General features: G+C 35.5%; 1 protein-coding gene across 2 annotated transcripts in view; it reads left to right on the top strand.

Moving 5' to 3' along the window:
• FASTKD1 (FAST kinase domains 1) overlaps positions 1-24,149 on the top strand; it is a 52,792-nt gene extending 28,643 nt beyond the window's left edge. For both annotated transcript variants that reach the window (XM_077751122.1, XM_077751121.1), the window contains exons 4-15: positions 16-141; positions 2,883-3,281; positions 5,001-5,111; positions 6,687-6,818; positions 11,030-11,516; positions 12,766-12,880; positions 15,031-15,159; positions 15,975-16,106; positions 16,469-16,582; positions 21,137-21,275; positions 21,932-22,046; positions 23,709-24,149. In XM_077751122.1, coding sequence (XP_077607248.1) covers positions 16-141; positions 2,883-3,281; positions 5,001-5,111; positions 6,687-6,818; positions 11,030-11,516; positions 12,766-12,880; positions 15,031-15,159; positions 15,975-16,106; positions 16,469-16,582; positions 21,137-21,275; positions 21,932-22,046; positions 23,709-23,804 — 2,095 coding nt within the window. In that variant the 3' untranslated portion in view covers positions 23,805-24,149. The remainder of the gene's footprint in view (positions 1-15; positions 142-2,882; positions 3,282-5,000; positions 5,112-6,686; positions 6,819-11,029; positions 11,517-12,765; positions 12,881-15,030; positions 15,160-15,974; positions 16,107-16,468; positions 16,583-21,136; positions 21,276-21,931; positions 22,047-23,708) is intronic.
• The last annotated feature ends 3,032 nt before the right edge of the window (positions 24,150-27,181 follow it).

Here is a 27,181-nt window from a genome sequence, read left to right as displayed (position 1 = left end):
TATTTCCTTTCATAGGTTTGATATTAATGTGCTATCAAAATTTTCCCTTTGCCTAGCAAATCAACATTTATATTTCAGTCCATTAATGGGAAAAATAGCTGATATTGTACATAGGAAATTGGAAACCACAGAGGACTTAAGGTAAATTTATTTAAGGTTCTGGGCTTTGGATGCATGCACACTTAGATTGCCACTTCTTACCTATGTGACTTTAATCTCTTAAAACTTTAGTATCCTTATTTATACAATAGTACTACTGGGGCGCCTGGGTGGCTCAGTCAGTTAAGTGCCTGACTTTGGCTCAGGTCATGATCTCGTAGTGTGTGAGTTCGAACCCTGCGTTAAGTTCTGTGCTGACAGCTTGGAGCCTGGAGCCTGCTTCAGCTTGCCTCGTGCCCCCCGCCCCCCTGCCACCCATCTCTCTCTCTCTCTCAAAAATAAATAAATATTTAAAAAATTTAAAATAGTACTACTTTGGACCTACTTTGCAATGTTGCTGTGGGAAATAGAGATGAAGTGTGTAAAGTGTAACATATTTACAAGTGTATTGTTGAGATCTGTGAAAGATTTGAGATTTTACTTTACTTGCAAGCTAACAAGGTTGCCTGCCCCCAATGACCTCATTCAGCTTTAATTATCTTCCCAAAGACCCTGTCTCCAAATATAGTCACATTGGAGGTAAGACTTTAATATATGGGGGGAGGAGGACACAGTTCAGTCTATTGCATATATCAGTGTTCATAGCATTAGTTTGAATAGTCAAAAGGTAGAAATAATCTAAATGTCTATTAATTGATGAATAGACAATCAAAATGTAGTATATACCTACAATGGGATATTATTTAGCCTTAAAAAGGAAGGAAATTCTGACACATGCTACAACATGGATGACATTATACTGAGTGGAATAAGCCAGACACAAAAGGACAAATATTATGATTCCACTTATATGAACTCCTAATATAGTCAAATTCATAAAAAAGAAAGTAGGATGGTTATTGCTAAGGGCTGGCAGGAGTGAAGAATTAAGAGTTCCTGTTTAAATGGCTAAGGAGTTTTAGTCTGAGAAGATGAAAAAGTTCTACAGGTGGGTAGAAGTTGCACAGGTGGTAATAGTTGCACAACAATGTGAATATATTTATTACCACTGAACAGTATGCTTAAAAATGTTTCAAATGGTAGTGGCACTTGGGTGGTTCAGTTGGTTAAGTGTCCGAGGTCGGCTCAGCTCATGATCTCACCATTTGTGGGTTTGAGCCCCACGTTGGGCTCTGTGCTGATAGCTTGGAGCCTGGAGCCTGCTTTGGATTCTGTGTCTCCTTCTCTCTGTCCCTCTCCTGCTTGTGCTTTGTCTCTCTGTCTCTGTCTTTCTCTCTCAAAAATAAACATTAAAATGAAGTGTTTACAATGGTATATTTTATGCTGTCTCTATTTTCACGCCCATACACCAAAGTAACTTGTAAAAGCAGAGACAATAAAAATCAGTGTAGATTTTTTTTAAGTTTAAAAAAATCCCTATAGACTCCTTTGAGAATCTAATGAAATCTTTGAATATTTCCCTACTGCAAACTGCAATTACAAATAAATATACAATTTAAAAAAATCATTTCAGAGGGTTTTATGGTTAAGCGAAATAGCAATGATAGGTTACTAATGTTAGCATTAAACATTTCAGTAGGGAAGCCAAGGATTGTACAACTGGGTTTTTAAATTTAATTTAAAGTTTTAAATTTTAGTTTATTTATATTTAAGAGAGAGAGAGTAAATTGGGGAGTAGCAGAGAGAGAGGGAGAGAGAGAATCCCAAGCAGGCTCCACACTGTCAGCAAATAGCCCAATGTGGGGCAAGAGTTGGATGCTTGAGCCACCCAGGCACCTCACAACTGGGTTTTTAAAATATATTTGTTTTATTGAAAATGTTGAAGAAATTTGGAAACAAAAATAAATGTAGACAATCCTCCTATCCTAATGGTTGAGATAGTTTTATATTCACATTTTAATCTTTTCTGCTGATGTTTTCTAATTATCATCCCCAAACGTTTGTTATAGGTCTTTTCTATTTTACATTCCTTATTCATTATGGGTGCATTATGATGATTTACATTTGTAGTTTTCTGATTTTTTTTTATTTTTTAAAGAAGGTCCCACACCCAGCATAGAGCCCAAGGCTGGGCTTGAACTCATGACCCTGAGATGTAGCCCCCAGCTGAGATCAAGAGTTTGACACTTAACTGATTGAGCCACCCAGGCTCAGTTTTTGTATTGTGTAAAACCTCCGTTTTGAAAGCAAACTTCACCTTTGTAATTTTGATGTCTTCCTCAGTGACTGGAAGAGTTGCTTATGTTCCTTAAAAGTATTTTTTGGTGAAGAAATAGTAAATGCTGCCTGAAGTTCAATACTTATTGTGATATATTACTGTCTAAATAGCATGAGATATTAAAAAATAGGAAATAATTTATTAGTAAGAAATATTTTGCCAAGTGTTTTTTAGTAAGTTACAGATATACAGAGAAAGGAGCGACAAAGTGAAGTCTACTCTCAAAAATATAAAATGAGACTTTTAATGGTGCACTCATGGACAGTTGGTCCAAAGTTATTTCTGAGTGAATTTCCCTAAAATACTTACTTCAAGGCAGTTATCTATAGGATGAAATATTATACACACTCAACAAAAAAATATTATTTCAATTTTTTTTTTTTTAAATCTAAAGGCATTTAATTACTAGGAGACCTGTGTTCAAATCCCATAAGTAAAGGGAAAATTTTGTGGTATAAAACCTGTAATATTTTAACTAGTTCTTTTCCATATTTTATCATTTAGTCTTAGAATTGTTTTTTATTCTTAATTAATGTAAAAATCTTTGCATTTGTTTCCTTTTTAGGTCCTTGTCTATACTGATGGTCAACATATCTTCTGTAATATCACAACGTTTTCAAGACCAATTAGTGAAGAAAACAGAACATCTTTTTGATGCCATAGATTCTTCCCAGGTCAACGTTGCAAGAAGAATAGTACAATTTCTTCGAAATATTAAATATAGTTATTACCCACTATTAGAAAGGTGTAATACGGTGTTTTTAAGCAATATGAATGACCTTGATTTGGATTCCATCAGTAAAATACTTAGTCTATACTACTCTCTACAGTTTCATAGTTTTGAATTTATCAAAATGGCTAAAAAGAGGCTAACTGAAATGATTCCTCTGTCCGATCACCCTGATAGCTTTGTAAAACTGTTTGTAGCATTGGGACCCATGGCAGGACCTGAAGAAAAGAAACAGTAAGTTCAGCTAAAAATGCTTTATTTTTCTTGTTGAGACCCTATGAGATCTTGCAAGCTTAGACCTCCTTGCAGTCTGGAAGGCACAGGTGTCACCCCATACAGTCCTGGAATGGAGATATCTCTTATATCTGCTCCTTGATTCTTTCTCTTATTATTGTAATTTACATCTCTAACTCTTAGTCTTACTGCTACATTCTGAGAAAGGACCAATAACTTCCTGGTGGTGGCCAACACAAAGGATGAGGGCAATGGATAGTCTCTGTGGAGAACACCATTTAAGTGCTTTTATTTTCCCTTCCTGGGCCATATGATAGGCTTTACACACAGGTATAAGACTCTCCCACCCCGGGTGTGGAATATTCAGAATTATATTAGTGCTAACAGCGGACCATTCTCTGGTTTGTGGTCCTCATATTTGTCATCAGAGGCATTTTTTAAGCACCTTGGTAAATGTTCCCTTGTCAGGTTGGAATGAATTTTATCTGTCTCCTATCTTTTAAGAATTTCCAGTTTTGCCTGATGCTGATGTAGGTAGGACTATTTGGAATATAAAGATGAGCAAACAGTAAGTTAATGCATGATTACTAGGTATGAGCAAAGAGATAAGTATGATTAGGTTCAGTTAAGCAGGGGTTCTAGGAGTTGCATAATAGAGGTATCTACATCATTACTCTGTTAGCAAAGGATACAGGGAGGGTTTTAATTTTAAGAGTCCTTTGAGTTATATGAAAACATTTAAGGATACATTTTAAGAGACTGTATGAAGATGGGAACAAGATGATTACTTAAATAGCTTTTATTGGAATTTTATTATTTATTTATTTAATTTTTGGTCACTAAGTACTATTGGAATCTCATATTCTAAAGCAGTACAGAAGTTGAATTTAACTGAGTCTCTGCCTTCAAGGAGTTTATATTCCAATTGGGAGGCTAGAAATGTGTATACAATTTAATTGCATAAATACCATGACAGCGCAATATAGTTATGAATAAGTACTCAAATTAGTGATAAAGATAGTAGACAGGAAAATGAGAGAAAAATGTGGACATAAATGGCTGGGAAAAGCTTTGAGGGGAAGTTGGGTTTGAAAATGTTTGAAACGGTTGATGAAAAGGATGGCGTAGAGCTATCCAATACGAATAATTCTAAATTATTCTAAAAGATACAGTTATAAATAGGTAGTTGTATTAGTGCACAATTTTGGATGGTTTCAAAATGGATCATCTTTGTAAATTTTCAGTTTATAATGTCACAGCAAGTATTTGGTGGGTAAGATTTCTGTTAATATGCAGGTATAGTGACTTCCTGCTCAAATCTTACTCATTAAATAATTGCGATATTGTTAAAATGTCAGTTTTTAGTTCTTTAGCTCTGTAGTCCTGAATAATTTCACTGATTTGTTATGTTTTATAATGATTGTAACTTTATCTTATTTGAAAATCAATTTAAAAACCTTTGTTTTTTAAGAGACAGTTTAAGATTAGATTGAACTGAAGCCTTAATTCCTTTGATGAAAACAATGTATTTTTCTTTATTCAATAATATTTATGTTATCCCCCATTATGTGGGGAGAAAATTGGAATTATGTATAGAATTCAGTTTTTGTTTCTATTTCTTTCTATTCATTACCTAAGAACTGTTATTAAAAAAAAAAAAATACTTTCATAGGCTAATCATCAGTTATTCAACATAAATATATTTTTCTTTGCTTCTAGACTTAAATCAACTATATTATTGATGTCAGAGGAGCTAACCAGTCAGCAAGCCTTGGCAGTGGTGGGAACAATGGAAGAGATGGCAAGCAGAAATTCACATCTGAATAAAAAGTAGTCTTTCCTGAAATTCATGGCATTATGTCTAGTTGTCATTCATAAGTAACTTTTATTTTAAGGATGCCTTATATTTCTTTCTATAATTAAGCTGTTGGTTTTGAAGAAATAAGGATTTAACACGTTAAGACATTGTTTGTTAAATAGCTTGTTTTTTAAAGTAGATATTTTTAAATTGTCTATAGTATTTTTCATTTCATCTGCTACTATTGTTATTCTCAAGCCAGACCATTATAGTCTAGGAAAGTGGAGGGCATCTGTGTGAACTTGAATTGTTTCACACCACAGTTGTTACCTTGAAATCAAATCTCCATCTATTGTCTTTTTTTTACTTGAAAAGTAAGAAGAAAAAAACCACATAGTTCAGACTGTATATACTTAATGTTTTATTATCAATTATATGTTCCTTTAAAAATATTTTTATTTATTTTTGAGAGAGACAGTGAGAGATAGAGAGAGAGAGAGAGTGACAGAGCATGAGTGAAGAAGGGGCAGAAAGAGAGAGGGAGACACAGAATCTGAAGCAGGCTCCAGGCTCCGAGCTGTTAGCCCAGAGCCTGATGCAGGGCTTGAACTAACAAGCTGTGAGATCATGACCTAAGCCAAAGTCAGACGTTTAACTGACTGAGTCACCCAAGCACCCCTGTATGTTCCTTTTTAAAGTATTTCTTCTGCCCCATTTCTTGGGGCATTTCTCATTGCTTTTAATCAGTTCCATTAGAGGACCAGTGGATTTAAGGTAGAAAATTAAATCAGTTTTGCTAATTGTTAGTAAATATTGGTAAAGATTTCTTTGTGGGATAGATGTGGAATTTGATGGCTGTTTTGTGTTTTTTTATTTAGAAAGTGAAACTTTATGCTTTTCCCTCCATTATTTGTAAAATGTTTATTTATTTAATTTTAGAGGAGAGAGAGAGAGAGAGAGAGAATATTCCCACACAAGTGGGGAAAAGGCAGAGAGAGAGGGAGAGAATCCCAAGCAGACTGCCCTGTCTGTCAGTGTAGAGCCTGACATGGGGCTCAAACTTACAAACCATAAGATCATGACTAGAGCCAAAATTAAGAGTTGAACACTTAACTGATTAAGCCACCGAGGTGCCCCCCTCCTCTTAATATTAATAATTAAATATTATTTTATTCACACTTCATTGATTTCTCTTATATCATTCTATTTTATTGTTTACATTTCTTTTTTTTTTGAAATATTTTATTTATTTTTGAGAGAGAAATAGAGACAGCAGGGGAGGGTCAGAGAGAGAGGGAGACACAAAATCCAAAGACAGGCTCGAGGCTCTGAGCTAGCTTTAGCACAAGGCCCAATGGGGGGCTCAAACACATGAACCATGAGATCGTGACCTGAGCTGAAGTCAGACACTTAACCAACTGAGCCACCCAGGTGCCCCTATTGTTTACATTTCTATCACCTTCTTGAGACAGCTGTGCAAGAATAGAAAACCTTATTTTACTCATTGCTCTCTTTAGCACAGTGTGTGCCTGGTATGAAAGAGCTTCTCAGTAAATGTTTAATAAATAAATGAATGAATTGATTATACATTTTATCATTCATTTTAGGATTGCTTCAATTCTGCATAAACATTTGGATAACTATAAACCAGTAGAGTTATTGAAGATAACTCGAGCACTGGTTTTTCTCCATTTTCAAAGTAAAGAGCTGTTTGTGAAACTCAGAGAATTACTGCGTAGGTAAGGTTAAAATCAAAGTGTTTATTTATTTTACAATCTAGACTCAACATTTGTTTTGCTTGATTATGTAGAGAATTGTTGGAACTTTTGGAGGCAGAATAAAGTGGCTTATTATTTAAAACATTAACACACTTGTTTCCTCCAATGCTCATTTTGCAAATGCTCATGCTTGGTATATTTTGAATGGAAGCCAGTAGGATGAGGGTTTCCCTTGGGCATGAATAACAGCAAAAGCCGAGGCATTTTCCTTTTATGCAGGAGTGGAATAACTAGGAAAAATTGGAGTTGCCCATCAAGGCAAAACTTTATATTTAGGGGCCTTCAGTCTACTTACTTGCCTATTTTACTGCATGTTAGATTTTTTTTTTTGTAATGTTTTATTTATTTTTGAGAGAGAGAGACAACGTGAGCAGGGGAGGGTCAGAGAGAGAGAGGGAGACACAGAATCTGAAGCAGTCTCCAGGCTCTGAGCTAGCTGTCAGCACAGAGCCTGACACGGGGCTCGAACCCACAAACCATGAGATCATGGCCTGAGCTGAAGTTGGACGCTTAACTGACTGAGCTACCCAGGCGCCCCGCATGTTAGATTGTTTTAAGGCATATTAAATGTTTTAATTTCTAATTTTTAAAATAAGATATTAAGAGTAATGTTACCTAAGAAAGCATTTTTGTTTTGCAATTTAACACTTTCTGCTTTTCTATGGATATCACATTAATATTTCAAGTAGGAAGTTAATCAGTTTTCCATTGATGTTTATGGAAATGGACTTAAAATGGAATTTTCCATTAAAATTTTTTTTATTTTACCATTCAGAATAATGTCTTGAGTGAAACTAAAACTAGATTAATCTTTTCTGTACTATTTGATTTAGTTTGGGATTCCTGGAAGACCAGACATGGGATTCTATGCCATAATCAAAATTTTATTATAATAAAGGGATATGCCATTAAGGTTAAGAAGGATTTAAACTGAAGAATAGAAGGTGGCACTTTATCAGGTGAAAATTTAGCTTATTAGGTATGTTAGTAGAAAGTTCAGTCTTCTCTTGAAGAAATAACTTCCTTCTTATCAAGGTATTTATATGCAGGATTATTGTTTCCTCACCCTTTTGATATTTAGCATGGACTTTTATATAACCTCTGAATGAAGAATTTTATGTTCTAAATTATCATAAACTGGCCCAGGGACATGATTTGGTCTGCACAGTGTTTTTTAAACAGTTAAATTAACAATAGTTTTTGCCTATAGGTATGTTAACAGAAAAATAAGAGCGTAAGTGGGAACGTACAAGGGAATTCTACTTTACCTGTGATGTTTTATTTCCTTTATTGAATGACTTAAAGCAGATATGACAGTGTTAAAATTTAGTAATTCTGAGTAGGGATGGCTCTGTGGTTTAAAATTTTATCAAAAACTTAATAGGGGGATGTTGTATGGAAATCACAGGTGCTCACTTTCCCCTATTTCAGTGCAAGCAATGTCAAGTAGCTATTAGAAGGAACACAATTTAATTAAACTGTTCACATAAATGTTTATATAAATAGCTCCTGAAACCATTCAGAGAATACAGGGAATTCATATACTAAAATAATACTTGTTTTTGGTGGTTTTTTTAAAACTATATTGAAATGTAATATACATTCCTCCTCATTACTCTGCTTCCCCTGTTCCCCAAGTTAACTACTACACTTAGTCGTAACTGCATGGATTAGTTTTGCCTATTTTGTGTCTGGCTTCTTTTAGCTCAGTATTCTGTTTATGAGATTTACCTATGCTTTTGTTGTATGGTATTCTCTTTGTAAAAATATAACCNCTAACTGTGAGATCATGACCTGAGCCGAAGTCGGCTGCCCAACCGACTGAGCCACCCAGGCGCCCCAAAAATATTTTTATTCATTCTGCACGTGATGGATATTTTGTTTCCAGTTTGGGGCTGTTATGAATAGTGCTGTTATGGGGTGCCTAGGTGGCTCAGTTGGTTAAGCGGTTAGGCGTCCGACTTCGGCTCAGGTCATGATCTCATGGTTTGTGGGTTCGAGCCCCATGTTGGGTTCTGTACTGACAGCTAGCTCAGAGCCTGGAGACTGCTTCTGATTCTGTGTTTACCTCTCTCTCTGACCCTCCCCGGCTCATGCTGTCTGTCTCTCTCTCGAAGAAATAAATTTAAAAAAAATATATAAAAAAAGAGTAGTACTGTTATGAATATCCTCATACATATCTTTTAGTAGACATATATATGCACTTCTGTAGATATTTACCAAGGAGTATAATTGTTGGTTCATAGATTAAATATATTTTCATCCTCAGTAGATCCTGTAAACGGTTTTCTAGAGTGGCTGTACCAGTTTATATTCCCACCAGCAGAATATGAGCATTCCTATTCCAGGTCCTGCCAACCCTTGTATATTTTTATTTTCTAATTTCAACCATACTGGTGGGTATGTGGTGGTATTGTAAGTGAACATGCATGCGCATGTAAGTTTTAGAATTTGAGGAAATCTTTCCAGGAAAAATATCAAGTGGAGGTTGAAGACATTGTATCTGTTGGGAGTTTACTTTTAGTCAAGTATCACAAGATTGGAAAATATTGAGAGTTATCTCCCAGGTCAGTTCTGCCAACAGATACAGCTTTGGGGGCTTTCTTTCTTTACATAAAAGGGTGTATTTATTTTTCATGGTTATAAGAATAAAATATTCATTTAGTACTAATTAAATACCTACTTTGTGTCAGGAACTGGGCCAAACATTATCTAACAATTATTTTGGAAATTTTGGAAAATAGAAAAAAGTATAAAGAAGAAAATAAAAATCATTCCTAAACTCATTCAGCCACTGACAACAGTTTTGTTTATTATTTGTGATATATACTTATGTGTGTGTATAAAAGTTTTTTTCCCTCTTAGTTGAGAATGCAGTTTTGTACTTTTTCCCCCACTTAACCTTACCCACTTAGCATTTTCTCACATCATTTAGAACTAGTTATAAATCTTTTTTATGACTGGAGATTATATGATTGCACCATAATTCACTTAAGTGTTCTCTCATTGAATATTTAGTTTTCAAATTTTAGGCATGTAAAAATATAATGAATTAATGTAACACAAATCTTTGCTAGCATCTTGTTTATTTTTCTTTCATAATCTATATATTTAAAAATTTTTTAAATGTAATGTTTATTTATTGAGACAGAGACAGAGACAGAGATAGAGAATGAGTGGGCGAGGGGCAGAAAGAGAGGGAGACACAGAATCCAAAGCAGGCTCCAGGCTCTGAGCTGTCAGCACAGAGCTCTAACACAGCACAGGGCTCTAACCCATGAACTGTGAGATCATGACCTGAGCTGAAATGACTGAACCACTCAGGCACTCCTACAAAAAATTTTTTTTAAATTGAAGTATAGTTGACATTGCCCACATTTTAGATTATTTTTTTAGTCTAGTTTCCTAGACTATCATTGACCATGTCAAACGATATAATTGCTTTTTAGGTTTAAAATGCTTGTGTCGATGCACCCTTGCTAGCATTGACTATTATGATTATTTTAATATGCTAATTTAATACTATAAAAAGTAGCTCAACAACTTTAATTCAGATTAGATTTTTCCTTTTAGTATGTCTAAGCCAAAAGATTCTTTACAGCTCTCAGTTTTTTATTTGCAACTTAACAACTGCTGTCCTGGTGCCAGGAATCTTGCTTTTGGGGGGGGTAAGACTATTACCATGGGAATTTGGAGAAAAAGGAATAGAAAATGGGGTCACTTGTATGTTCTGTGTTTTCTGTGTTTTTAAGGTTGGACTTCCTACATAGCAGAAGTGGAAAGGGAGCTAGTGTTACTAAGTGATCACAGGATGGCAGGGCCTGTACTAGGTCACACCGGCTCCTGACAGGTCAGATCAAACACTGAGCCCAAATCTGTTTCAAGCAACAGCAGTGGAAACATTGTTCTGACACTGAACTTTGGTTTGCTAGGAACTATGGTCTCATTTTTGCGTAAAATATTTAGGATGTGCCTTAGAAAAATCTTAAGACTTCTCTTAGTAAACTTTTGTGGACCTGTCATCTTTGAATGTATCTTAAACTAACTTGTATTTTAAGCCTGCAAACCTGTTAATTATAATAATGATTATATATTCAAACTTTAAATATACTTCATTTTTGTTGCTGATTTATTAATTTTGTTCATTTCATTTTATCCCCCTTCCTTTATAGGCATTTGGAAATGAGTGTTACTGCTAGTGAGATTTCTGTCCTGGTCTCTGCCCTTTCTCTTCTTCCATCTCCTCACCTAGATGAAGTGGGAATATCTCGAATTGAAGCAGTTTTACCACAGTGTGACCTAACTGACCTGAATGGTTTCGCCACATCTGTTCTAAGATGGATTCATTATGATCGCACATATCTGGAGAATACTACTGGGAAACAGCTGAAACTACTTCAAAAACTAGATCACTATGGACTTCAGAGACTACAAAAATGCACCAATTTGAATCTGTTAGGGAAAGAACTTAAATCTTTAAAAGGAGACTGGTTTGCTGAGTCACTTCTTGAAGAAGCAGTTGCTGCTTTACATCGTTTGATGGATGAAATTAATTACAAAAATGTTGCTGAGATTGCATCTTTTATATCGAAAACTAACTACCTCAGTACTTTGCTACTTGATAGGATTGCTTCAGTGGTCCGTCAGCAGATTGAAAAGGTGAAATTGAGTTTTATATAGTTGTCCATTTCTAAAAACATAAATGTTTATCATAAGTATTTTGAGAACTTAATTGGAATTTGAAGATTAAAAATCAAATTCTAGTGTCTGGTTCTGCAATTTGTTCCTCCTCTAAAGTTTCTTCCTCCAACAGTGTAGATTTGAGGAGGTTAGCAGTTATCTTTTGGTTCACTACAATATTTTCAGGGTCTGTAGTCAAGTCTCATTGTATAGAAGGAAATACTTAATAGTAATTGTATTAGGAAAGTGGAATATGAATGATTTTTGTTTTCTTTTTTCTCTAATCCTGTGATATTACTTTTACTAAGAATGACTCCATTCAAAAGCATAAGTGTGAAAAATGAGAAAAATATAGGGTGTACATTGATTTGTGTATTTTTAAATTGTCAGTGTGTTTTCTTAAAAATTTATTTCTGGAACTTGTAAAATGTTGCTTTTTGGATTATGTGAGAAGAAACTCGCTTATTAAAATCTTGCTTATATCTAATAAGGCTTTTACTTATGAGATAATATTTCTCTCAAATTAAAATAAAAATCTATTGTACCCGGCAGTCATTAAGTTTTGGATGAATGAATTAATAATGAAATTAAAAAAATTAATCAATGAGGGGCACCTGGGTGGCTCAGTTGGTTAAGCATCCGACTTCAGCTCAGGTCATGATCTCACAGTTTGTGGGTTCGAGCCCTACATCGGGCTCTGTGCTGATGGCTCAGAGCCTGTTTCAGATTCCGCGTCTCCCTCTCCTTCTGCCCCTTCCCCACTCATTCTCTGTCTCTCAAAACTGAATAAATGCTAAAAAGAATTAAAAAATAAAAATTTAAAAGAATTAATCGATGAAAGAGAAATAAGTTCTAATGATTACAATATAATTAATTTCCTTAATTATATTATGAGTCTATGTAATGTCCTGATATGATGGAAATTAGTGATACTGTTTCCTATTCATTTTAATGACTAATGAATCCTGAAACAGGATTTTATACCTAAGAAAATTAATTTGCAGATTATCTGATTAATTTTTTTCTGCATTGAATCTTAGAGTTACTAGAAACCAGTGGTAGGATTAATAATTAATAAGCAGTGCTGCATTTATCATTTTAGTGTAGGCATGTTCATTTAACTATGGGCATGTTAGAAAAAGATGTCTACCCAAAAATGATAATTAGGTTAAAATTTCATTTTGTTTTACTGAAGTTTAAACTATAACATTTTGTTGTGTTTATACAGATCCACCCTTTTGCGATCCTTGCTATTATTCTTCCATTTAGCACCTTGAACTATGATCCACCTCAAAGTGATGAATTTTTTGGAATTTGCATTCAACATCTGAATTCTCACTTAAGTAGGTATACTGTTTGGTAGTACATTGAATAAGTAGGGTGCAGGATACCATTGCCACTGTGGTAAGAGATAGCCTTCATTTAAGGGACAACGATAACAGCCATGAGTTCTAGACCTAAAAAAAGTTTGTACCCATTGTTGAAACATTTTTATTATGAAAAAACGTCAAACTTGAAAAAATGGAAAGAATCAAACAAAGAGCCTCTATGTACTCAATGGGCAGATTCAGTAATTGTTAACATTTTATCATATTTGCTTTACTATTTCTTTCTCTTGCTGTCTTATTTTTTTTCAGAGCCATTTAACAGTAAGTTGTAAGCGTTGTGACCCTTTGCCCCAATTGCTTCAGCATATACCTCCTGAGAATAATGACCTTTTCATCACAATACTATTATCACACCTAAGAAAAGAGTAGTCCCTAATGTCCAATACACAGTCCGTGGTTCCCCAAATACCCTTCAGAGTGGTTATTTTGGACCCAGGATCTAATCAAGGACAACCCACTGCATTAGAATGATACCTCTTTAGTCTCTTATAGTCTAGATATTCAGGTTTTTTATCTTTCTCTTGTCATTGACTGATACTATGATATGAGAACCGTGTCTGAGACTACTTTGTCTGCAAATAGGCAAGTAAAATGGGCTGTTGTGACATGTACATATTTAGCCATGAATGGACGTATGCATATGTGGCATTTCACATATACCCGTTTTTAGTAACGGAACTATATGTAGAAAGAGGAGACTTGAATCTGAGACTTAGAGTGTGCTCTCCTGGTTGTTCAGTCTTGTATCAACAACCAGAAGGAAATGAAAGCACATCCTTTTAATAAATAAATAAATAAATAAAAGGTTTAAGAGAAGAAAGATTGAGAAATATAGCTTTGGTTTTTGAAGACTGCTAAGAGAATGTTTGGAACATTCTGAGAGGCCTTTATAAGTAAAATTTTAAATAATGGTGTGATAATTTTATTTTGAACAAATATCATTTTGACAGGTTACTATTAACCTCATTTACAATTTGATTTTGATTTATTAAATAGACTCAGCAAAAAAAAAATCCAGAAGAAAAGGTTTAACATTTTTGTTGTCCTTTCTAAGAATATTGCTGCCAGTAGGGACTCCTTCCTTCTCATCAGAAATGTCTCTTGGATGAGGCAAATCAGCTAAATAACCTCAATCTTGTAGTCTGGGACATGTGCCATGCTTTTGGGGGACAGGAAAGGGAGGAGGTGCTATATGAAACCTGAGCTTCACATGTGTCTACACTCAGCTTGGATATTTGAGATCCCTACAGAGCAGCACAGTATAGTAATCCGGCCTCCTCTTGCTGCTGTTTGACTTTAGGCAAGTCATTTAACTTCTCTGTGCCTCTGTATACTTATTAACAAAGAAGAGATAATAATTGTTCCTGCCATATACTGAGGTGAGATTTCAATGAGTTAATATATATATAAAGTTCTTGGAATGATACCTAACACATTCTCTCTTATTTAAGTTTATTTATATATTTTGAGAGAGAGAGCATGTGCACACACAAGCAGGGGAGAGGCAGAGAGAAAGGGAGGAGCCCAGTGTAAGGCTTGATCTCATGACTGCGAGATCATGACCTGAGCAGATATCTAGAGTCGGTGGCTCAACCGAGCCAGCCACCCAGATGCCCCAATACCTAACACATTCTGAGCAATATTATATTGTTATCATCAATTTATAAAGAGTAGGATCACTTTTTACACACACTATTGGCCTTTGGTTTTGAATTCTTTCTCTTTTCAAAGCCACTTAAAACACTTTTTATGGAAGTAAAATAATAATAATACAGGAACATTTACATATCCTTAGCATGTAGTATGAATTTATACAAATTGAATCACCCAAGGAATATGACCCAGGTGAAGAAAGTGTTCCCACAGTATCCTTCTCTCGTGTCCCCCTTTCCTCCTCTACACCTACCCAAAGGTAAGCAGTTCACCACTATCCTGTCTCATAACAGTATAGATTAGTTTTGTCAAGGCTATGTTTGTATTAAAAAAAAAAAAAGCTGTGTTTGTATTATTTTTTAAAAACCTGGTTTGACCTGAATAAAATGTGTACTTATGTATATGTGAGGTGGCTGTACATTATAAATTTTTTAATGTTAATTTTGTTTTAGGTGTAATGGATCCTCTCGTGTTAGTGTTTCTTGGTTACTCTTTGGCCATACTTGAATATTTTCCAGAAGATCTGCTGCAGACTATTTTTAATATCAAATTCTTAGCCAAACTGGATTCTCAACTTCAACGTATGTATCTACAATTTATCAAATTATTACTTGTATTTTACATCCAAGTTTCAACCTTACCCCTACTGAAGCACTTAAATGTTAATATATGTCTTTCTGTTTATAAAAGTATTTCCTGCTTCTTGCAGAAAACGTGGAAAACAGAAAAGTATAAAACCAAAACTAAAAGATTACTTGTAATCGTACCACCAAGTGAAACTACCACTTTAAATAATGGGTTGGAGTGTATCTTTCTTTTCTGCCTCTCTTCAACTCCTATGTGTATATTTATGTATCTATGTATTTTAAAACAAAATTTGGATTATTTATATATTCACTTTTGTACGTTTTCTTTGGTCATACTTTTTGGAACTATTTTACATATATTTTGGAACTATATTTTGAACAGTTCTGCATGCCATTAAGTATTTTTTGATGGCATGATTTTTTTTAGTGTCTATATAATCTGTCATGATATGAATGTGGTAACATTTGTTATGATGTAGGTTGTTTCCAATTCTTCATTATTATAAATAACAATTGTTATACATGAATTGTTGACCTGATCTGTGTATCTTTAAGATAGGTTCCTAAAGTGAAATATTAGGTCAATGAAAATTCTTTAGTAGTATTTTTAAAAATGTAGTTCTAATATTTGTGATTACTGAAGACGACATAGGAGTTGTTCCTAACCATGCCACTGATTAATTTAAAAATATAAAGCATGTGTGTGCAAATGAAATGATCTTATGAGAATAAAAATACTAACAAATAATGGGGATAAATGAATGTGAAAAACCTGTCAAAATCCATTAATATTTTGTGTTTGCTTTCAGTTTTGTGTTCATCTCTAAATATGAGGGTCCAGTTACGACTTATGGAATTAAATAGAGCAGTCTGCTTGGAGTGCCCTGAATATCAGATTCCATGGTTCCATGACCGTTTCTGCCAACAACAGTATAATAAAGGTTTGAGTTTTCTTTGGGTCAGACAGCAAAGTTTAATTCCAAAGTTAACTTTAGGCAGTACCTTGCTAAGCCTAACCATGACACCAGTGTTGCTATGAGTACCATGACCTGTTTAAAGGAACCATTTGGTAGGTAAGATTTGTGTTAGAAGAATTTCTTAATATGTAGGACACTAATCGTCTTTTAGTAGAAAACACAGAACTTGTATTGTTCTGATTTTAATATCATTGCATATGGTATTATACTGAAGCTCTTGTTGAAAATACTAATCTCTGTTTTTCAGTTTGCAGAATTGGGATGATTTTCATTAAAAAATGGATTAACCTATTTTAAGTGAAGTAATTATTTTTATTTTCATAAAGATATTGGCAGCATGAATGGAGCACAACAGCAGATTTATAAAATGTTAGTGGAGGTGTTAGGAGGAACCAATTGTGTAAAAGCCTCGGTTCTTACACCTTATTACCACAAAATAGGTAAGTCTTTGGCAGGTTATTAGGTACTTGCAGAATACTAAAATAATTTTTTTTATAAAACCTAAAAAAATTATTTATTATTTATTTTTTGAGAAACAGCGTGTGCGCTCTCTCTCAAAAGTAAACGTTAAAAAATATTTTTAAAAATTCTAAGTAAAACTCAGATTCAGATTCACTAAACATTCCTAAATATTTAAAAGTTTTTTTTCCTCTCCATTAAGTACCCTAAAAGTCAGGGAAATGATTTTTCACAATTTCATCATTTTAAGTTTCATCACAAAAACTAAGTTGGATTATTAACCTGGATAAAGATTTCCATTGGTGTGTATGCTCAACTCTAACCTGGTTAACCTTGTTTCTCAGTGGTCTGGTTGTAGAAGGCATTCTGACCTCATCATAGATGACATAAAGTTGGTGGGCTAGCTGATAAATCGGAGGGCAACATAAGATTTTTTAAAAAAATAGCTAAATTCCGGGTACCAGGGTGGCTCAGTCAGTTAGGTGTCCGACTCTTGATCCTGGCTCAGGTCATCATCTTGTGGTTCGTGAATTCAAGTTCCACATTGGGTTCTGTGCTGATGGCTCGGAGCCTGCTTGGGATTTTGTCTCTCTCTGCTCCTCACCTACTTGCTCTCTCTCTCTCTCAAAAATAAATAAATAAACTTTAAAAATAGCTAAATTCAAATGATGGACTTAAAGGAAAAGATGAGGTTTTAAGAAGATTAACATAAACTTTCCAAATTTAGGATTAGAAAACTTCTGCATATATACAGGATGTTTATACAGGATTATAAGCTTGATATAAACTAATACTGTAAATGGTTGCCAAAGATCAAATACTATTTTAAACTATGTTATTAAGAATAACAAGAAAGTTGGTAGTCCCACTGTATTCAGTCCTTAAGACATATCTTAGTATTGTATTCTTCTTTTGAGCGTTGCATTTTGTGAGAGACAGTGACAAATAGGGCCTGGAAACACAGGATCTAGAAATCATGTCTTACAACTGGAGAGGACAGCACTGCACAGATTCAGTCCCTGAGCAAGTTCCTAAACCTCCGAACTTTATTTGTTTCTTCTACTGTAAACGGGGATAATAATGCCCACTTAATAGGATTACCTGACATATTGCATGAGAGGCATTTAGCACTGTCCTTGGAACATAGTGAGTACTCAATAAATTTTATTTAACAAAAAAGCTACAAATGTTTAATTTGAAAACTGGACGAATTATGGTGGGCATAGCATAATGTTTGAAGGATTGCTATGTGAAAGAAGAACTGGATATTTTTCTCAAGGGTAAAAATATGGAAAAAAGGAATATTTTAAGTCAATATAAGGAGAGTTTTATGAAATATTTGTCAAAAAATGAAATAATGGGCTGCCTTGTGAAGAAGAAATGTTTGTGGCAGAGGCTGGGTGATCAGATGGTGTGTGTGTGTTTGTGTGTGTGTGTGTGTGTGTGTGTGTGTGTGTGTGTGATTTTTGTATTCAGCTGAAGGCTGACCCAATAGTCATTAATATGCCCTTCTTGTACTACAAAATACATATTCTCAGTTGTTTGGTTTTATATTAGTCAGGATTATGTTGGCTATGAGTGACAAAAATCCACAAATAATAGGAACTTAACAAAGTTTATTTCCTTCTCCCCAGGGCTGGGATGCCAGCTCCATGAACATTAAAGATCAGGATCCTTCTATTTTATTATAATTTACAACCTCAACATATACCTTCTACTTTATGGTCCAGAATGACTCCCTCTACTTTAGCCAACACATCTATAATCAGAGCAGAAAGAGGGAGGGAAGAAAAGGGAAGGGTATCCCTTTAAGTACAGTTCCTTGAAGTTGCATATACCTTTTTTTTTTGAGAGAGAGAGAGAGAAAGAGCGAGCATGAGCTAAAGAGGGACAAGAGAGAAAGGGAGAGGGAGAATGCCAAGCAGGGTCCATACTGCCATCTTGGAGTCTGACTCAGGCCTCGTTCCCATGAAGCATGAGATCATGATCTGAGCCGAAATCAAGAATTGGACACTAGTCAACTGAACTACCCAGGCACCTCTGCACATACCATTTTTAATTATACCCCTTGGCCACAGTTGGCTATGCATGAGTTTAGAAAACGTGGTTTTTATTCCTGGTTATCATGTACTCAGCTAATTCTATTATTAAAAACGAACGGAAGCATTAGGCATTGGGGAACAACTTACACTCACTGTGAGAGGATGGTTTTAAAAGACTGACATATATCTTCCTTGGCTTACCATGGGGTTATATCCCAATAGACCCACTTTATATTGGAAATACCATAAGTCAAAAATGCATTTAACACACGTAACATGCGGAACATCACAACTTAGCTTAGGTTAGCTTACCTAAAATGTGCTCAGAACACTTATATTAGCCTACAGTTAGGCAAAATCATCTACCACAAAGCTTATTTTACAATAAGGTATTGAATGTCTTATATAATTTATAGAATATTGTACTGAAAGTGAAAAACAGAATGGTTCTAAGTGTATCGGTTGTCTGTCCTCTTGCTGCCCAGCATCAAAAGAGATTATGTAGTGCACGTTGTTAGCCCACACAAGACCCAAATTCCAAATCTGAAGTATGGTTTCTCTTGAATGCATAATCACTTTTGCACCACTGTAAAGTTGAAAAATCATAGGTTGGGGACTGTCTGCATACTCCTATTAATCTATACTGTTTAAAATATATCTGTATTTTTGGGCATCTGAATGGCTCAGTCAATGACTCTTGATTTCAGCCTAGGTTATGATCTCATGGTTTGTGAGATTGAGCCCTGTGACAGGCTCTGAACTGACAGGAGCCTGCTTGGGATTCTCTCTCTCCCTGTCTCTCTGCCGTCCTCTGCTCATTTTCTCTCTCTCTCCTTCTCTCACTCTCTCTCTCTCTTTTTCATAAATAACTAAACTTTAAAAATATATGTTTATTTTTGACAGAGATAGTATGAGTGGGAACTTAGGAGGGGCAGACAGAGAGACAGGATCCAAAGTGGGCTCTGTGCTGACAGCAGAGAGCCGGGTGATGGGGCTGGAACTCAGGAACTGTAAGATCATGACCTGAACCGAAGTCCGATGTTTAACTGACTGAGCTACCCAGGTGCCCCAATAATTTCTTAATATCACATTGCTTGTCAATGTTCGAATGTCTCAATTGTCTTTTATATGTTTTATTTTACTGTTTATATTTTTGAAATCGGGATCCAAACATTACATTTTTAAGTTCTACTTTCCTCTTTCCCTGTTACAGTTTATTTATTGAAAAAAAATTATTTTCACATTCTAGACTTTTCCAGTTGCAACCTTGTTTTATCACATGCTCCTGTATCCCCTCTTTTTTTTTTTCTATAAGCCAGTCTTTAGATCTATTTAAAAATTTTTAATGTTTTTTATTTATTTCTGAGAGAGAGAGAGAGAGAGAAAGTGTGAGTGTAAGCAGGGGAGGGTCAGAGAGAGAGGGAGATACAGAATCTGAAGAAGGCTCCTGGCTCTGAGCTAGCTGTCAGCACAGAGCCCAACGTGGGGCTCGACCCCACGAACCATGAGATCATGACCTGAGCCAAAGTCGGATGCTTAACCAACTGAGCTACTCCGGTACCCCGACCAGTCCTTAGATCTAGAGGCTTGAGTAGATTCAGGCTAGATTCAGGTTGGGTTTTTTTTGTTTGTTTGTTTATTTTGCCTAGACGATTTCATAGGTGGTATTGCATCATATCAGAAGATATACAATGCTGGTTATCCTGTTTTTTATTATATTAAAGATTAATCAGCTCATCTATTAGAAAGTTTTCCTATCAGTTTTTCACCTACAGATTTTATTAGCCATTAAAATTATTGTCTAAATCCATCATTCATTAGGGGTGGTAAAGTAGTGATATTCTGTATTTATCATTTCTTCTGCATTAGCTGGAGTTTATCTAAAAAGAACTTACCTATATCAACTATTTAGTTACTCTTTTGTACAGTTCATACAAGAAAGACATGATACATGTTTGAACCTTTGCCTTCAGATGAGTGGGTTTAGCTTTCTCCAGATGTTACCAAGAGATTTAAGAGGATTAAAGTAAAACTTAATGTGATTTGGCCTGTACCAGTGCTAAATATAACTCCATGCTAAATATAGTTTAGTAACACTTGCTGGTTGATTTGTATTGATTGATTTTCAAAGACAGGTGCCATTGGACTAGATCTTATAAAACAAGTTGGATAATTAGGGAGGTAGATCTTCTTATACATATTTAAAATATATCTTTAGGGCACGTGGGTGGCTCAGTCATTTAGGCTTCTTGATTTCGTCTCAGGTCATGATCTCCTGGTTTGTGAGTTTGATTCCACATCAGGCTCTGCACTCACAGCACAGAGCCTGCTTTGGATCCTCTCTCTCCCTCTTTTTGCCCTTCCTCTACTCACATTCTCTCTCTCTCTCAAAAATAAATAAATTTTAAATTTTTAAAAATAAAATATATCTTTAAACCTATACCTGTAGGAATGTACTTAATTCATACTGTTGATTCCTGTACTTCCTTATAGATTTTGAGTGTATCTTGGATAAAAGAAAAAAACCTCTTCCATATGGAAGCAATAATATAACTTTGGGAAAATTACCAGAAATGCACTGGGAGTCAAATACCCAAATAACTGGATCAAGACTGCCACCAGGAGCTGAAAGGTACTAACTTATTTCTTAGTTTCAGATTTTGTTAATTAAATGCTAAGTTTGGCATAATTTAATGAACTCCATTATCAAGGACTGATTGTAGGAGAATCTGCTGCTCATGTATCTCATGCATTCTGCCATTGCTTTTCCTGTGTCTTCTGCCTTAATGTCTGTCCTTTGGTGTCCAAAGCCTACCAGTCTTTCTAACTAGAGGGCTAACCTTCTGATTGTCCTCCATGGAAATAAATAGTATTTTCTTTGGAGCTCCCATACCTCTCTACTTATCTGATAGCACTTAGCCACTTTCTACACTGCATTACAATTACTTAATACATATCACATGTTTTGTTAGACTATAACCTGTGTCTCTTTATGTTTGTATCCCTCAGAGTGCTTTCCATAGGTAGTTGCATAGTAAATATATATTGGACAAGGATACAAATGAATGAAAGCATGGAAATTTTTACTATAATATGGTATAAATTCTAATGAGTAGGCTTATTTGTCGCTAGTTACCAATTTAAGTAGAATAGTGACTTAGCATACTCCTTTATATTCATTTGGCTTTTGTTAATTTATGAAGATGTAACTTTGCTCCTGAAATGCTTTTAATTATTTGGTTTCTCATTTTGATTTCAGAAGTAAAATTTTTTTTTAATCTTATGTAGGATTGCTTTGGAATTTTTGGATTCAAGAGCTGTTTGTAGAAATGGCCCTTACTTAAAGGGAAAATCTGCTATGAAAAAACGACATTTGGAAATTTTGGGGTATCGTGTAATTCAGGTATGATATACTCATGTAGTTCCACCCCTAAAAAACTCAGAAAACTAGATCTAGTACATGTGTTTCCTTATTTTTGAAAAATTGGGTATAATTAACATATATTGTTATATTCATTTCAGGTATACAACATAATGATTCAATAATTCTATACATTACTCAGTGCTTACAATTAAGTGTAGTGATCATCTGTCCTCAAACCTTTTGCAGTCTTCCAGGCTAAATTCCCTCTGCTCTACTTTTCATCTCCATAATTTATTTATTTTGCAAGTGGAAGTTTGTACCCTTTATCTGTTTCACCCATCCCCCACCCATCTACCATCTGACAACCACCTGTTTGTTCTCTGTATTTAAGAATCTGGTAAACATTAAAAAAATTTTTTTTTAGTTAAAAATGGGGCGCCTGTGTAGCTAGTCGGTTAAGCGTCTGACTTCAGCTCAGGTCATGATCTCATGGTTCGTGGGTTTTAGCCCCGCACTGGGCTCTGTGCTGACAGCTCAGAGCCTGGAGCCTGTTTCAGATTCTATGTCCCCCTTCTCTCTGCTCCTCCCCTGTTCACAGTCTGTCTCTCTCTCTCTTTCAAAAGTAAACATTAAAAAAAAAAAAAAGAATCTGATATTTGGGGCTCTTGGGTAGCTCAGTTGGTTAAGTGTGAGACTCTTAATTTGGCTCAGGTCATGATCTCATGGTCGGAGACCAAGCCCTGTGTTGGGCTCCAAGCTGTCAGCAGAGATTTTCTCTCTTCCTCTCCCCCTCCCTTGCTTGAAATGCATGTACATGCGCATGCTCGCTCTCTCTACCTCTCTTTCTCTCTCTCAAAAAAAAAAAAAAGAACTCTGGTTTTTTGGTCTTTTTTCTTTGTTCATTTATTTTGTTTCTTAATCATACATGAAAGAAGTCATATGGTATTTGCCTTTCTCTGTCTGACTTTTTTAACTTAATGTTATACCCTCTAGGTCCATCCAGTATGTGTTCCCTTTTAATGTAAAAGTTCTAGAATTACCTTTTTTTTAAAATTTTTTAAAAATGTATTTTATTTATTTCTGAGAGAGAGACAGCATGAGCAGGGGAGGGCCAGAGAGAGAGGGAGACACACAATCTGAAACAGGCTCCAGGCTCTGAGCTGTCAGCACAGAGCCTGACTCAGAGCTCAAACCCACGAACCGTGAGATCATGACCTGAGCTGAAGTCAGACGCTTAACCAGCTGAGCCTCCCAGGTGCCCCTAGAATTACCTTTTTTTAACATTAAAAAAAAAGTTACATTGAAATATCTCCCAAACAGGCATTTGCCTTGTTTTTTTGAATAGGAAATAAAACTCACTTATTTTATTGTCTTTCGAAGATCTTTTGGTTTTTATATTTATCTTATGAGAGAGAAGCACTGTGGAGATGGGTAGAGATAGAAGAGAAGGCCAGTGGGTATGTGGAAAGGTACACGGTTGGTATTGCAGGAGCGGGAGGAAGAAAGCAGCTGTGAGGCAGAGGAAGGTATCTGGCTCTATCTGGGAAAAAGACCCACTTGACTTCTAAAAATGGTTTATGCTTATGTAAGTTCATTTAATAGGCTCTCATAGTTCGGCTCAGTAGTGCTTACAAGTCTCCCGTGATGTTTTTTTGTTGTTGCTTTAAAACTTTCACTCAGACTACATGGCTTATTTTACAGATCCCGCATTTTGAATGGAGCTCTATGGTGGTGTCAACAAAGGAAGCTCGGATGGACTACCTGAGAGAATGCATATTTGGAGAAGGCAAATCATGACTGTAGCTTGTATTTAAAATTAGTGATGCTGGGGGCTGCCTGGGTGGCTTAGTCGGTTGAGTGTCCGACTTTCGCTTAGGTCATGATCTCGCGGTTCGTGGGTTCGGGCCCCGCGTCGGGCTCTGTGCTGACTGCCAGCTCAGAGCCTGGAGCCTGTTTCAGAGTCTGTGACTCCCTCTCTCTCTGACCCTCCCCTGCTCACGCTGTCTCTCTCTCTCTCCTAGAAATATATAAAAATATTAAAAAAAAAAAAGATAAAATTAGTGATGCTGGTGTATCACATCTGAACTTATTTTAATTAAGTGGCCTCACTCACTTGAAAAATAATACAACAGAATTGACTGATTTCAAGATCAATTGAATACCTAATAAAATAAATAGACATTTTACTTTCTCTAATACTTAATACTTTCTCTACTATCTGGTTGAGAAATTGTATAAAATTCTTAATATAAAAGACTTAATAGCTTTTAAGAAACTCAAATAGTTTACAATTCATTCTTTCAGGGCCTGCTAAGTGCCAGTAACTGTTTTAGGTGCTGAGAATACAGCAGTGTATATAGTGTATCTGTCATGGGTGGCCAGTGAGGTAGGAGGGAAAGTCATAGGTACAAATACTTCCTAGAAGCCAAGTAGAGAAAGCATTTCAAAGAGCACAAGGTGAGCAGTTGTATCAGATGCTGCTGATGGCTCAGGTAAAATGAGGACTGGGAAATGACCTTTAAATTTAGCAACATGAAAATCATTGGTAACCTTGAAAAGAGTAGTTAGGTTTAGTTGAAGTACTTATTTAAAATACTATTATTTTGCATGGTGTGAAATGCAATATATAACAGTAAGTAAAAAAAAAAAAAACCTAAGCACTTTTAGAATAAAATGATTAGATTGATAAGGATTACAAATTGTTTCCTTTGGATATAGATGAAAACCTAATTATTGTGTACTTTGAATACAGGGAAATGTTGATTAAATTACCCTGACGTACCTTTCACTTACTGTTACACATAATGTGACTTCTCGTGTACCACATCTCATACTCTCCTTCTTGTAGGTGGCCCTATCCAAATGGTTTTCTTTACATATATATTCTTATATATTTTTGTTTGATGATCTTTTTATTTAAATAACTGGAGTTGTTATAAACAAAAGCATTCTTTTTTTTAAGCATTCTTTTTTTCATTGAGCTATAATTCATATACCATAAAATTCAGTGTTTTGAAGTATACAGTACAGTGGTTTTCTAGAATATTCACAAGTTTGTGCAACCATTACCACTATTTAGTTCCAGAACATTTCCATCATCCCAAAGCACTATTTTTACAACTTAATCTCATGTCTGTATAGGTCTGCACTCTCTCCCCAACATGAGGCTTGAACTTACAATGCTGAGATCAAGACCTGAGCTGAGATCAAGAGCTGGACGCTTAACCAACTGAGCCATCCAGGCACCCCTGTCTTGCTTTTATAGTAAGCACTTCCTCTTACAGTTTTATCACTCAAATTTGCATCTCTAGACACCATAATTTGCCCCCTCGACCTTTTAAATATGTCTTAATCTGGAAGTATCCCACACGATCCCTTTCTCTTCCAGTTTATCTGCTGAACAACCTGTAGAGTTCCCCATCTTCAGGATTTGTTGATTATATAATCATAGATAGTCTAGAGCAGTTTTTGTCAATATAGAAAAGTAGCCAGGATTCTACTTCAAAGATACAAAGTAAAACTGATTTTTATCGAATATATTTCCATTTTTATGGTAGAGACAATAACACTGTACCAACACTCATCTGTTCTTTATGAAATTGCTTAACAAATAATAATGGAATACTCCAAATTAGTTCCAAGACAGATTGCTCACAAAATGACATGTGCAAGGATAGAAGTCGAACATGTCTATAAAAGCATGTGAACCCATAAACGGTGAGTGGTTGATGACTTGCACAGAGTTGAACGTGATGGCTGTGGACACACCGAGGAGTCAACTTAGTGTGTACACTAACAACAGCTTGAATATAGGGTTTCACATCCCAGAAAATGCAATTATACAGTCACCTTTCTTTTTTTCTTTTTCTTTTTTCTTTTTCAAGTTTATTTAGTTTTGAGAGAGAGGGAAAGCATGCACACACACATGAGCAGGGACCAAGCAGAGAGAGGGAGAGAGAGAATCCCAGGCAGGCTGTGCGCTATTAGTAAAGAGCCCCATGTGAGGCTTGATCTCATGAACTGTGAGATCATGACCTGAGCAGAAATCAGAATTGGACACTTAAATGACTGAGCCACCCAGCCACCCCAGTCACCTTTCTATCAGAGATTTGCAAATAGGTAGCTCTTTCATAGAAAATATAGATAAAACTTAAACTGACAAATACACACTCCCCCTCCAGTACCTCACTGGCCTCAACTCTGCCCAGGAATTTAAAGAATCAGTTCAGGGGCGCCTGGGTGACTCGGTTAAGCGTCCGACTTCGGCTCAGGTCATGATCTCGCGGTTTGTGGGTTTAAGCCCCGCGTCGGGCTCTGTGCAGGCAGCTCAGAGCCTGGAGCCTGTTTCAGATTCTGTGTCTCCCTCTCTCTCTCTGCCCCTCCCCTGCTCATGCTCTGTCTCTGTTTCAAAAATAAACCAAAAAAACCCAAAAAACAAAAAACTATAAAAAAAAAGAATCCGTTCATTTCCTAAGGACAGTCTCCAACCCTCCTACCACAGATACTGTAGTTAATGGCTTGAAGACTGTGGTTAACTGGTTTTAAATAAAATTTTAAAAAACTTAAATTTTTTTAAAGTTTATTTATTTGTTTTGAGAGAGCGTGGGAGGGGCAGAGAGAGAACCCCCAAGCAGCCTCGGCACTGTCAGTGCAGAGTCCAATACGGGCTGGAACTCAGGAACTGTGAGATCACGGCCTGAGCTGAAACCTGGATGCCTAACCGACTAAGCCACCAAGGTGCCCTCCCCCCAAAATTAAATTTGATTTAAATCACAAACAATTTACTAGTGTCACAAAAAGAATGGAGAAAAAAGAAAGACCACCTGAATTTGACTGCTTAGAGATTTTTCCCCTTCAAATGAGACCCATTTATTATACTTTTTAAATAGCATTTCCAAAATTCTCTCATAGGATGTCATCTTTAATATAATGCATAGGAATCTTGTCATTATCTTGAAGCACAAGGGAAAGTTTTTGATATTTTAAACATTAAAAAAATGTAGATGTACATTTTTCATTCTCCAATTTCATTTATAATAGAAAATGAATGTAAAGTTACCATAACAATGCAAATGAAAGAATTAGTAAACAACTTAAATTTAGAAAATTTCTTTACAATCGAGACAGATTAACAAAAGAAATAATCTGTTCAACTTACTATTTGATTTCTTACT

This window comes from Crocuta crocuta, unplaced genomic scaffold (genome assembly GCF_008692635.1).
Source record: "Crocuta crocuta isolate KB4526 unplaced genomic scaffold, BGI_CrCroc_1.0 scaffold219, whole genome shotgun sequence".
NCBI lineage: Eukaryota > Metazoa > Chordata > Mammalia > Carnivora > Hyaenidae > Crocuta > Crocuta crocuta.
The sequence above is the reverse complement of the archived record's forward strand: the minus strand, read 5'-3'. Positions and strand labels throughout refer to the sequence as shown.